The sequence below is a fragment of the Rhincodon typus genome, chromosome 13, assembly GCF_021869965.1.
Source record: "Rhincodon typus isolate 14 chromosome 13, sRhiTyp1.1, whole genome shotgun sequence".
NCBI lineage: Eukaryota > Metazoa > Chordata > Chondrichthyes > Orectolobiformes > Rhincodontidae > Rhincodon > Rhincodon typus.
This window is the reverse complement of record NC_063344.1, coordinates 22,319,551-22,332,053: the sequence shown is the minus strand read 5'-3', so window position 1 is coordinate 22,332,053 and position 12,503 is coordinate 22,319,551. Positions and strand designations below refer to the sequence as shown.

General features: G+C 42.6%; 1 protein-coding gene across 1 annotated transcript in view; it reads right to left on the bottom strand.

The window, feature by feature from the left end:
* Positions 1–12,503, bottom strand: part of masp1 (MBL associated serine protease 1) — a 97,121-nt gene that overhangs the window by 56,312 nt on the left and 28,306 nt on the right. Inside the window, exons 5-6 of the mRNA XM_048604548.1 lie at positions 9,926–10,122; positions 6,646–6,793 (exon numbers count right to left, since the gene is read on the bottom strand). Of these exons, the coding sequence (XP_048460505.1) occupies positions 6,646–6,793; positions 9,926–10,122 (345 nt within the window). The remainder of the gene's footprint in view (positions 1–6,645; positions 6,794–9,925; positions 10,123–12,503) is intronic.

Here is a 12,503-nt window from a genome sequence, read left to right as displayed (position 1 = left end):
GGACCCTTGGTCTAAGGAACTATGTTGTGGAGCGTCTTTGTGCAAGTGGAATGGGAAGAAAATATGAGGTTAACAAGAGTAGCACCAGCTGCTGAAGCTGAGAAGGACAAAAAGGCTGAGGGAGGCTCCTTCCCATTTACGGGTACAGGATATCCCTCCTCCACCAAGGCCTCCTGAACTATATCAGAGTCTATCTTCTCCCTCAATCCTTGAGCCATCCTGGGCTCTGTTGCTATGTGTCACCAGCACATTCTATACTGTCACTGGAAGTGGCTGTGAACAGCCTCATAAGCAGCTGCAGAAATATTGTGTCCAATCAGCACCGAGTGTTAACCCTTCAGGTGGCTGAATCAAGCAATGCAGGAAAGGTCAATTCTGGTCATCCAAACTTTGAAACAAAACTGCATGCCAATTCCAGTCTTTCAAACAGCGTGCTTTATTAACAGCACCCATGTTGTTTCCTGCTTCCAATCTTTACCTAATAATCTCCATTAACTTCTTCAAGGCAAATGTAGCAATTTCTAAACAGGACTGACTTACAAAGAGCTCTCTCTCTCAGCTTGTTCTTGTTACTGTTTTTCTTCCTTTCCTTTCTATCAGCTTTTACACTCTATTTTGACCTACTCTCTGTCTTTTTCTTTTGGACTGTAATGTTACTCTAATTCAGATTATTTTTTGCTTGTCATTCTCTTTGTATCTTTCTTTTTGCCTTTCTTTCACAGGTTCAGGAGATAGACTATTGAGAATCATGTCCCTGTAGATCATCGAGTTGTACAACACAAAAACAGACCCTTCAGCCCAACTCATCCATGCTGAGCAGATATCCTAAATTAATATAGTCTGATTTGCCATCATTTGGCCCATATCTCTCTAAATCCTTTCTACTCATATACCAGATGCCTTTTAAATGTTGTAATGGTACTGGCTCCATCACTTCTTCTGGCAGCTCATTCCATACACAAACCACTCTCTGCGTGGAAAGGTTGCCCCTTAGGTCCACTTTAAATCTTTCCCCTCTCACCTTAAACCTATGCCCTCTAGTTTTGGATTCCCCTACCCTGCGAAAAAGACCTTGGCTATTCATCCTACCCATGCCCCTCATAATTTTACAAACCTCTATAAGGTCTTCCCTCAGCCTCCAACACTCCAGAGAAAATAGCCCCAGCCTATTCAGCCTCTCCCTATAGCTCAAACCTTCCAACCCCGGCAACATCCTCGTACATCTTTTCCGAACTCTTTTAAGTTTGACAACATCTTTCCTATAGCGGGGACACCAAAATTGAATGCAGTATTCCAAAAGTGGTCTAACCAATGTCCTGTACAGCTGCAACATGACATCCCAACTCCTATATCCAATGCAGTGACTAATTAAGGCAAGCGTACCAAACACCTTCTTCATCACTCTGTTCTACCTGCAACTCCACTTTCAAGAAACTATGAATCTGCATCCCAAGGTCTCTTTCTTTGGCAACACTCCTGATGTGATCCCAGGTCAAATAGTGACACTCTATTTTCAATTTGCAGTCACAGAAAGCTGTGCCAAAAATATTCTGCAGTCTCAGGGATTAGGAACAGCCTCCAATCATGTTTCCCCGTTCCAGCAATTCCTGCTTCATTGATTGAGAAAGACAAAGAAGAACAAAACTCAAAGTAATCAATTGCTAGCACTGACCCTCTGTTAGGCTGAAAAAAAAATACATTCCTTGTTGAAGCTTTTCATTTTGTATTCATCAGGACAGTTCATAAGCACTCAAGGGGGAAAACAAAATTTATGAGAGGCAAGTGGTGATTGATTTAAAAATGGACTCTGATTTATGAAGACCCTACCATATAAATTACACCCATTGACAGAAATTACCAGACTGGCTTTGTTTCAAGTTTAAATTTTAAACCAGGCAGGTTAATTCTGATAAGGTAATACGTAGTTAAAAAAGCTGATAGTGATGGAATAAAGATGGAAGTCAGGAAGGTAAACAAGAAAATAAACATTGACAAAAAGATATTGCGACAGAGGCAAATATTTCGACCAATAATCAATTCAGGAGAAATTATCTTCATTTAACAAAATCAAGGCTATCAAGTCATTTAAAACGGAAAAGGGGGAAATAATTCATAAACTAATCAAACTCAGAAAGGATAGAAGCCCTGGTCTGGATGCATTGCATCTGCATATTGAAAGAAGTTGGAGAGTTCAGAAAAATAAGAGGCAATCCTAATGAAACATACAAGACTTGTAGACAGGTTAGATGCAGAGAGATAGTAAGAACTGCTGATGCTGGAGTCTGAGATAACACATGTGGAGCTGGAGGTACACAGCAGGCCAGGCAGCATCAGAGGAGCAGGAAAGCTGACGTTTCGGGTCGGGACCCTTCTTCATAAATGGGGGAGGGAAAGGGGACTCTGAAATAAATGAGGTGGGGGTCAGGCTGGGGAAGGTAGGTGGGAAGGTGATAGGTGAGTGCAGTTAGGCAATGGTGGGGATTGGTCAGTGAGGTGGGAGGAGCGGATAGGTGGGAGAGAAGACTGACAGGTCAAGGAGGCGGGGATGAGAGGGAGGGTTGGTGATGGGATGAGGGGGGAGGTGTAGCACCTCCTGCGGTTGCAGGGAAAGGTGCCGGGGGTGGTGGGGCTAGTGGGGAGTGGGGAGTGTGGAGCCCCCTCACCTCCATCCCATGCCCCAAAAAAAACTTCCACATCAAACAGATGTTCACCTGCACATCCGCTAATGTGGTGTATTGCATCCTTCCCCAGCCCTTCTTATCCCCGCCTCCTTGACCTGACCGTCTTCTCTCCCACTTATCCGCTCCTCCCACCTCACTGACCACTCCCCACCACTGCCTAACTGCACTCACTTATCACCATCTCACCTACCTTCCCCAGCCCCACCTCCCCTCTCTCTATTTATTTCAGAGCTCCCTTCCCCCCACCCTCCTCCAATTTCTGAAGAAGGGTCCTGACCCGAAACGTCAGCTTTCCTGCTCCTCTGATACTGCCTGGCCTGCTGTGTTATCTTAGATGCAAAGAGTCTAGCTCCACAGGGCATAACCTCAGAATGAGGGGTCACCCATTTAAGACAGAGATGAGAAATTTCTTTCGTAAGAGAGTAGGGAATCTGTAGAATTCTTCACTACAGTGGGCTGTTGAGGCTGGGTAATAAAGTATATTTAAGACTGAGGTAGACAGATTTTTAATCAGTAAGGGAGTTAAGGTTTATGGGGAAAAGGAAGGAAAGTACAGTTGAGGGTTATCAGATCAGCCATAAACCTATTGAATGGCAGAAGTGGCTAATGAAAATGGCCTATTTCTCCTATGTCTTATGTAAGAGCAAAGAAACTTACTACCCAAGGCTGCAAAACATCAGGGATGATCAGTCTGCTACTCCAAATCCGTGTGGATCCACTTACTCTGCTTCTTCAATCTAAAGAATTGCTTCAGGATGGGTACAGATCTCTCACCTGTCATGGGTCATACATTTCCTTTCTTTGTCTAAGTGAATAGCGTATCATCAAAACCATTGCTTCTTAACAAACTTAATATACTTTCTGAAAATTGCTTACAAATGGTTGACTGCCTTTATTAGGTACCTGTGATCATCAACCCCCAAAACCTAACACAATTGTCAGAACTGGATCTCATTCTCAAGAAGTGACAACAGCAGAGCTCAGTACAATGGCTGCAGCATTATTTCACCTCTTTGTATTCCTGTGGCCTGAGAGAAGGTAAGGACTTCAGTTTTATGTGTGTCCACCTACACTTAGAGATTTCAAGAGGAAAACATTCAAAAATAGAAAATTTCTGTGAAGCTGGTACAGAATTTTGGTTGGATGGGGGGAGAATGGAATAAAACATTTACATTGGCTGAGATGAAATAAAGAACAGCAGGAGGTCCTGGGAAAACTAAGCAGCAGGAGGGTGTCAGCTGAATCGCCTATTTCCATGAAATGGAATTCCACAAGGATCGATGTTTGGGCTTGTACACTTAATTTTTATCTGTGATCTCAGTGAGGGAATCAGGGACATGTCTGCAGGTTCATGGAGTTCATGCAAGCATATATGTGGATTCAAGAACCTTCAGTGAGGAAAGCAGATTCCAGGCAGATCTGGGTGTATAAGGGAATTCACCTCCGTCTGACAGCCATGCAGTTCAATGTAATTGTATGTAAGTGTGAGTAACAAGTGGAAAAAGATGTAGGAAGGTAGGATATCAGCCACTGTTCCTGAGGGTCTTTCTGTATCTGCCTCTGTTGGAGGTTGACAATTGGTTATACAACTTTTCAAATACCATTTCAAATCAAGAATTGGGCAGCTGAGGAAGAATGCCCATGTCTCCCTCAGCCAGAATGGAATTGAACTCACGCTGTTACCATTATTCTGATGCCTTCTGTAGCTTTCTAGCTAACAGGGGACACCAACACCCATGATATGAGTATGATAATTCTTAAATCATTGACAATCCATGACATGAGGTTATTGAGAAAGCAAATAGAATGTTCTCATGTACTGCAAATTAGAAAACATGAAGGGCCAATGCTGTCTCTGTGCAAAGTATTTTTGGGCTTCATCCAGAATACTGTGTCCAGTTTTGGTTCCTCTTCCCCTTCACAGTAAATGTTTTCAAAATCCCTGCCAAAGATTCTGGAAAGGGTTAGATACTGGTTTTAATGGTTCTTAAATGGGCTTAAAGGACTGGGACTTCTGTAAAAATATAGATAGGTTCAGGAGGATCAGAAAACAAGAGAATACATTCCACAAGCAAAGAAGAATGTTAGATGTTAGAAGATATTTCACTGTGCTGTTTGTTGATGATTGGCTCATGCAGTTAGTGCAGATTCCTGCAATCATTCAAGAGGCGGCTGGAGATGTTCATGTTTTGGGAATTGAGGGTGTATTTCTTGTTCACTGTGATCTCCCGGAGCTCCTTCGGTTTCCTTCAGGATCAGGAAGGAATTTCCCAGAATGTTTTCCTAAATTACCAACACCAACATCAACATCACTAACATCAACTTTGGCATCACAGATATCAACACTGACACGAGCATTATTATCACTGACAACACCACACACACACACACACCAAAATCATCTTCAAAATGTTCAATATAAATTCATTATCATTTGACCACATCCATTTCAACACTTGGCCATAATCATCTGTATAAACACAATGATACTAATAATCCCTAATATCCATTATAAACCATACAACCTCACCCATAACAAAATTTGAAAAGAGACGAAAAGGATTGGGCAACGTCACAAAGAGCTAGGAGTGAAATGCAAGATGTGGTTGAAGGGGTAAGAGGTTGAAAAGAGGAGACTGCTTCTTAGGATGGGAAAGCCTAATATGGCCTGTGTAGGAAGGAGGGGAAGTGAGGAGTGAACAAGTCAAAATGATAGAGTGCAGTGTACATAAAGATCTGGAGACCGAAGAACCAAGTGAGGAAGGAGAAAGATTCATAAATGAGGGTGTAGGTCAAATGGAAGATCAACAAGAATCCCTGCTGACCCCTATCCTAAGTAAGCCACATTTGCCCCTAAGAGACTCACGCTTGCCCTGAGTGACCCATCGCCCACTTCCTGAAATCTGTACCATTTCTATGGGGCAGAAGGATGGGGGTGTGGCTAGAGACTTGCTCACTGGTGATGTTCAGGTTCTAGAAGTGGAACTTGGATAAAGTCTTTCCTGAGATTTGGGTGGTTGAGATTGGGTGACAAAAGAATCTCAAGAGCTTGACTGATCTCATCAGTCTTCTGTGATTGCAACCTGTTCACCAGTGGTGACCAGATCCCTAGGGGTGACCAGATCACTCATGGCATCCAGTATCTGGGAAGTGGCAGAGATTGTATTACCTTTGTGTATAATGGCAGAATGTGTGGCTTCCCTGACCAACCCCTCATGAGACAGCAAAGTGGCAAAATGTATACAACTCCCAGCAGATTCATCTCAGAATGCTGACTCCACAAAACTAAATCCACTTCAACCCCAGAAACAGTAAGATCCACAAAACAGCTATAGAATACTGCAATTGCCAGTACTAGTTTCACATCCAAAATCACACACACATAAATGCGCACAAAGTTGTATGCTTGGGTCCACACATATGTTCACATAAGCATACATTTGCACTTACATACATCTATACATACACATGGACACTTATTCACCTGTGCAAGCACACAAATATGTACACCCACATGCATTTCACATATGTGCACACATTCTCATACACATGTAGAAATATGCACGCAGCAGATATTGAAAGGGTGAAGCTGGGTTACTATTGAGACTGGCTGCACACACTGGCAAATGAATGCTTGGTCTCATTTGCTGGGTATGGTTGGACAGTCACTGAAATGTTGAGCACGCTTATGGAAGCAAGGATCAACCCCAGTGATTTGCCAAATATCCCCACTCCCTGGAAATTATCTGCACTTGATGATTTTTGCTGAGAATGAGATGACTGAGCTAGGATGCTACTGGAGACTGAAGAGCAAGCTGATGGCTCAGACTGGGACACTCAGTTAGACAACCCTCTGGCAATAGGAATTTCCCCATCAGTTGGTCCCACATTAGAAGTTAGGAAAGGAGAAGTGAATGATTGTGACAATGAGAAACTCTCAGCTGTCTGAGCTCAGGCAACTTACCAACTGATGTGAAAGTGAGCTTCCAGCCTTGGTTATCCCCTGAATCATCACTGTGGAAGATAATGTGAATACTGCTGCTGTTTGTATTGATCTTTCCAGGACTCTTATCTCCACAATACGGACCAAACTCATTTATTCCAGCTTTAATCTACAACAGACAGACACCAAACACAGAGAATGAAACAAGAAATCTGAACTTGGCTGGAACCTGATTTGCAGATTCATGAGGAAAAGAATAAACAAATCAACCAATATATAAACAAAACAAATGATAATCAACAGCCCTATACTCATGTCCCATGTGATCATTTTGGTGAAATTTAACTACAACCAATTAAAATTTCACAACTTGTTCTCAACCGGATGAAATTTGTGTTCTTGGCCAGATGAGAATCCAAATGCAGCAAATCAGTCATCATGAAGAGGAGTCAGTATTGAGGGAGCTCTCACAGAAACATAAAAACTAGGAGCTGGAGTAGGCCATTAGGCCCTTTGAGCCTGCTCCGCTATTCAATATGATCATGACTGATCCTCTTTCTCAGAGTCCTCTTTTGCTGAATTCTAAATTGCTCCCAGTGCTCAGGTTTACAGCCTTTTTGGCAATTCTCTTTATCTCTTCTTTGGATCTAATACTATCCCTAATTTTCTTCATAAGCCATTGTTGAGTCACCTTTATTGTCGCACCAGATAGGAATGGATAACTATTGTAATTCATAAATAGGTGTCTTAAATATTAGCCATAGTTTATCCATTGCCTACCGTTTTAGTAATGTTCACCCATCCCTCATTGTCAACTTGTGCCTGATATTTTCATTTAACGGTTAATCTTCCTGAATGGACGCCCCACAACAGGTTGTTAATTAAACTTTTCGCATTGCACAATATCCACTCGAGGAAATCCTCCTCCACAGTTTTGTTGCTAGTTTGGTTTGTCTAATCTATATGTAAATTAAAGTCACCCATGATTACAATAACCTTACTGCATGCACCTTTAATCTCCTGAGTAACGCCTTCCCTTACGTGTCTGCTACTGATTGGGGGCCTACAGACAATTCCCAACAATGTTTACTGCTTCTTGGTGTTTTTTATCTTCACCCATACAGATTCCACAGCATGATTTTTCAAGCGAATATCATTCCAAACTATTGTACTGATTGCCTCCTTTACGAAGAGTGCTACCTGCCTCTTTTATCTATTTGCCTGACCTTCCTAAATAATGAATACTTTTGGATGTTCAGTTTGCCCCCTTGATCACCCTACAGCTATGTCTCCATAATTACAGCTAGACTATAACCATGTATATCTATTTGTGCTGTTAATTAATCAATTTTATTGCAAAGGCTCCACACATTACAACACAAATATAACACAGTGTGGAGCTGGAGGAACACAGCAGGCCAGGCAGCATCAGAGGAGCAGGAAAGCTGACGTTTAAGGTCGGGACCCTTCTTCAGAAATGGGGGAGGGGGAAGGGAACTCTGAAAAAATTTATTTCAGAATTCCCTCCCCCCTCCCCCATTTCCTCAGAACTGGGTCACTGGACCCAAACGTTAACTCTGTTTTCTCCTCCACAGATGCTGCCAGACCTGCTGAGCTTTTCCTGCAACTTTGCTTTTGTTCCTGATTTACAGCATCCACAGTTCTTTTGGTTTTTATGTGTTATCTCTGACTCCAGCATCAGCAGCTCTTACTATCTCTGACACATTAAGACACAATGTCTTTATAATCTTGTTAGTCATCTAATTTCGATTTTGCACTGTGGCCCCATTTGTTTGTTGCCATTTCTTTTTCTCTGCCTTCTACTTTTGCTTATACATTTCTGTCTTTCATTTCTATTCTCTATGTCTGTCTCCTTGATCTGGTTCCTACCCTCTTGCTGTTCCAGTTTAAACCATCGCTGACACCACTAGCAAATAGCACCCTCCACCCCTCCCCCACACCGAAGACATTGTTGGCCAAGATGCCATCCTGTTGAACTGGTTCCATCTTCCCAATAACCAGTCCCAATGTGCCAGGAATGGTCCTTTAAACCATTTCTTCAACCGTGTATTCATCTGGTATTTCTATATTTCTATTCTCACTATCATGTGGCACTGGAAGCAATCCTAAGATTACTACTTTTGAGGTCTTATTTAGTAATTTACATCTTACTCCCTATATTCCGCATGTAGGATCTCATCTGTTTTTTTACATATGTCATTTGTACTGATACATACCATGACCACTGTTTGCCCTCCTCCTTAAAAATGCCTTGCAGCCTCTCGGAGTCTTTATTGACCCTTGCACCAGAGAGGCAACTGACTATCCTGGAGTCTCTTCTGCGGCTGCAGAAACAGCTGTCCGTTCCTATTACTATTCAACACCCTATCATTTAGCTCTGACATTCTTCTTGCTCCCGTCTCACACAGCAGAGCTACCCCTGGTGCCATGGCCCTGACTGATGCTGTTATCCCTTGAAATGTTGCCTCCCCCCACAGTAAGCAAACTGTATATCTTTTGGGGGGTGGGGATGGACATGAGGGTCTCTTGCACTACCTGCCTTCCTTTATTCTGTCTGGTGGTCACCTACTCCTCCATCCCACTACTCCCCCCCCACCCCACCACCGCCTGTTCAGTTGTTACCTGCAGTATGACTACCTCACTGAACATGTTGTTCGTGATAACCACAGCGCAGCCATGATCCAGCTCCGAAATGCAGATGGTCAGTAGCTGCAATTGGACACACTTCCTTCACCCATGGTCACCAGAGACACTGAAAATGTCCATGACTTCCCATATAGTGCAGGAGGAGTATATCACAGGTATGGAAGCTATTATTGTGACTTCCCTTTAGGACAAGCATTTTAGTTACACCCTTTAGACAACAGTGATTACAGATGGGACCTTTTCCACTCCAAAAATCCTATTACAGTCCAAAGTTCCTGCCTTGTTTCAGCTAAAGGACTGCAGCAGTTTAATCAGTAGAAAAATTAGAGGTGGAAGTACTTGCTTGACCTCAATCCAGATGCTTTCTAATTTAGAGCTATTTAAAGACACACCCAAACATCACCATCTCACTAAATTCACCACTCTCCACTTGCACTGCTTTATACTGAATTCTTCCCAGTGTGCTTCACAGTGATGCTCTACTATCAGAGGATGCTACACTGTTGGAGAGTCAACACTGAAGGACCACCATACTGTCAGAGAAGATTTATTTATTCTGTGTCTCTGTTAATTCTATATTTGAGGTCATTGCTGAATGTTTCTCACGTGTATCATGTTCCATGCAATGACGCACCTTCAGGTAGTCATAGGGGCACGGCACATCAGGGTGATCTTCTAGATCAAAGATGTCTGCAAATTCCAAAGAGATGGTGAATCCTTCCTCCAGTTCAATGCGGTATAGGCAGTCTGAGCTTTTGGGGTACGAATTGGGATAGTCTGGACTGCTGATCGTGCCTGATTTCTCAGTGAATACATTGTCACGACACTCAACTTGTGAGAAATGAAAAGAAACAGCAAGTCAACAAATCATTAACCAGGGACAAGACAAGAACTGCAGCTCATCATCAGCCAACAATTTGCTTAATTTCAAAGTTAAAAGTTGACAGGAAACTGAGATACGGGGTAAAAAGTGAGGATGGTGGTGACAACCCCCAGAAGGGAACAGCTAGTGGGTGGTATGTTCAGACATGAGGCAGATACAAGCTAACACAGAAAAGTGGAGCAATACACTGAGATAAAAACAATGAACAATGTGAAGTAAAATGCTACATTGTCAATCATTGGCTAGATCACATTGTATTCAATCTGGGCACACTGCACTTATAGGAAAGAAAAATTGTCCAGTGAGTTGTTGTGATCTAGAACCTGCTGCCTGAATGGGCAGTGAAAACAGATTTAGTTGTAATTTTGAAGAGGAAATTAGTTATGTTAATGAAGGAGAACAAGTTGGAGAGCCCAGTGAACAGAGTAGGACTGCAGGATTAGCTGGAAAATGTGATAAATGAGCCAACAATGGCACAATACGCCCAATGGCATAGTTATTTCAATCCAATAATAGTGATAATACACAGACTAGAGTATGAAATGAGTGCACACTGTCAGTCTGAGTGTGGTATAAAAACGGCCAAATACACAATTCATGAACAGGAATTTGGTCACGCAGCCTCTTGAGCCTGCTCTTGCCATTCTGTAAGATTATGACTGTTCTTATTACTCATTCCTGCCCATCTCTGATTGCCTCTCACCTCTCACCTCTCTGCTTAATAGGAATGTATCTAACTCTGACTTAAAAATATTCAAGGACTTTGGTTCTACCACCTTTTCAGGGAGAGTTCCAAACCATCATGGGCACATTATGAGTAAAAAAAATGTGATTTTTGAACAGTGATCCTAGTTCTAGATTCTCCCACACGTGAAAACAACCTCTCCATATCCACTTAATTAAGATTCCTCAGGAACTTACATATTTAAATCAGCTTGTCTTTTACTCTTCTAAACTCCAGTCGATACAATCCTATCCTGTCCAACCTTTCCCTGTCTGAGCTGCTTCCAGTACTGTGCCCAGTATTCCAGATGGAGTCTCACCAGTAACCTGTATAACTGAAACATAACCTCCCTACTTCTGTATTCAATTCCGCTCACAATCAATAACATTCAAGGACATTTCCACAGATGAGAAACTTCAGTTGAGCTTAGATAGACGAAGTTGGGACTGTTCTCTTTGGAGAGAAGGAGGCTAAGAGGAGATCACAGGGAAGTTTTCAAAATCATGAGTGGGATGGATAGTGGATTGGGAGAAACTGTTCTCACTCCTAAAAGGAACAAGAATAAATAGGTATAGATTTTGTATAATTTGTAAAAGGAGAAAATGTGATCTGAGAAAAACGTTTTTTACTCAGTGAATAGCGTCTGGAATGTACCATGTGGAAATGTCGTGGAAGCAAGTGAAATTGAGACATTCAAGAGGACATTGGATGATTATTTGGACAGAAATAGTGTGCAAGGATATGGGGAGAAAACAAGAGATTGGGGCTAGGTAATGATGGTTGTGTGAAGATCCAGTGCAGGTACAATGGGCCAAATGTCTTCTTTCTGTCCTGTAATACTATTGGGATTCAGTATTTCTATTAGCTTTCCTAATTACTTGTTGCACCTTCAGATTAGCCTTTGTGATTAATGTATAAAGACACCCAGATCAATTTGCATTTCAGAGCTCTGCAATCTCTTCCCATTTAGATAACATATTTCAATCTTTCTTCTTACCAAAATGGGCCATTTCACATCTTTTGACATCGTACTCAATTTTCCAGTTTGCCAGGTCTTTGCCTGATCATTTAACCTATCAATATATTTTTGCAGCCTCATTATTTCTTCTGCACTCTGCAACCCCATCTTCTACCTTGCATCCAAGTCATTGATATAAATTGTAAAGATTGACATTGCAGCACCAGTCTATGCAGTACACCAAGGTGCAGGGCTGGATGAACACAGCAGGCCAAGCAGCATCATAGGAGCAGAGAGGCTGACGTTTCGGGCCTAGACCCTTCATCAGAAAAGGGGGAGGGGAAGGGGGTTTTGAAATAAATAGGGAGAGAGTGGGAGGCGGATAGAAGAGGGATAGAGGAGAGGATAGGTGGAGAGGAAACAAACAGGTCGAAGAGGCGGGGATGGAGCCAGTAAAGGTGAGTGTAGGTAGGGAGTTAGGAAGGGGATAGGTCAGTCCAGGGAGGACGGACAGGTCAAGGGGGCGGGATGAGGTTGGTCGGTAGGAGATGGAGGTGCGGCTTGAGGTGGGAGGAGGGGATAGGTGGGAGGAAGAACAGGTTAGGGAGGCAGGGACGAGTTGGACTGGTTTTGGGATGCGGTGGGGG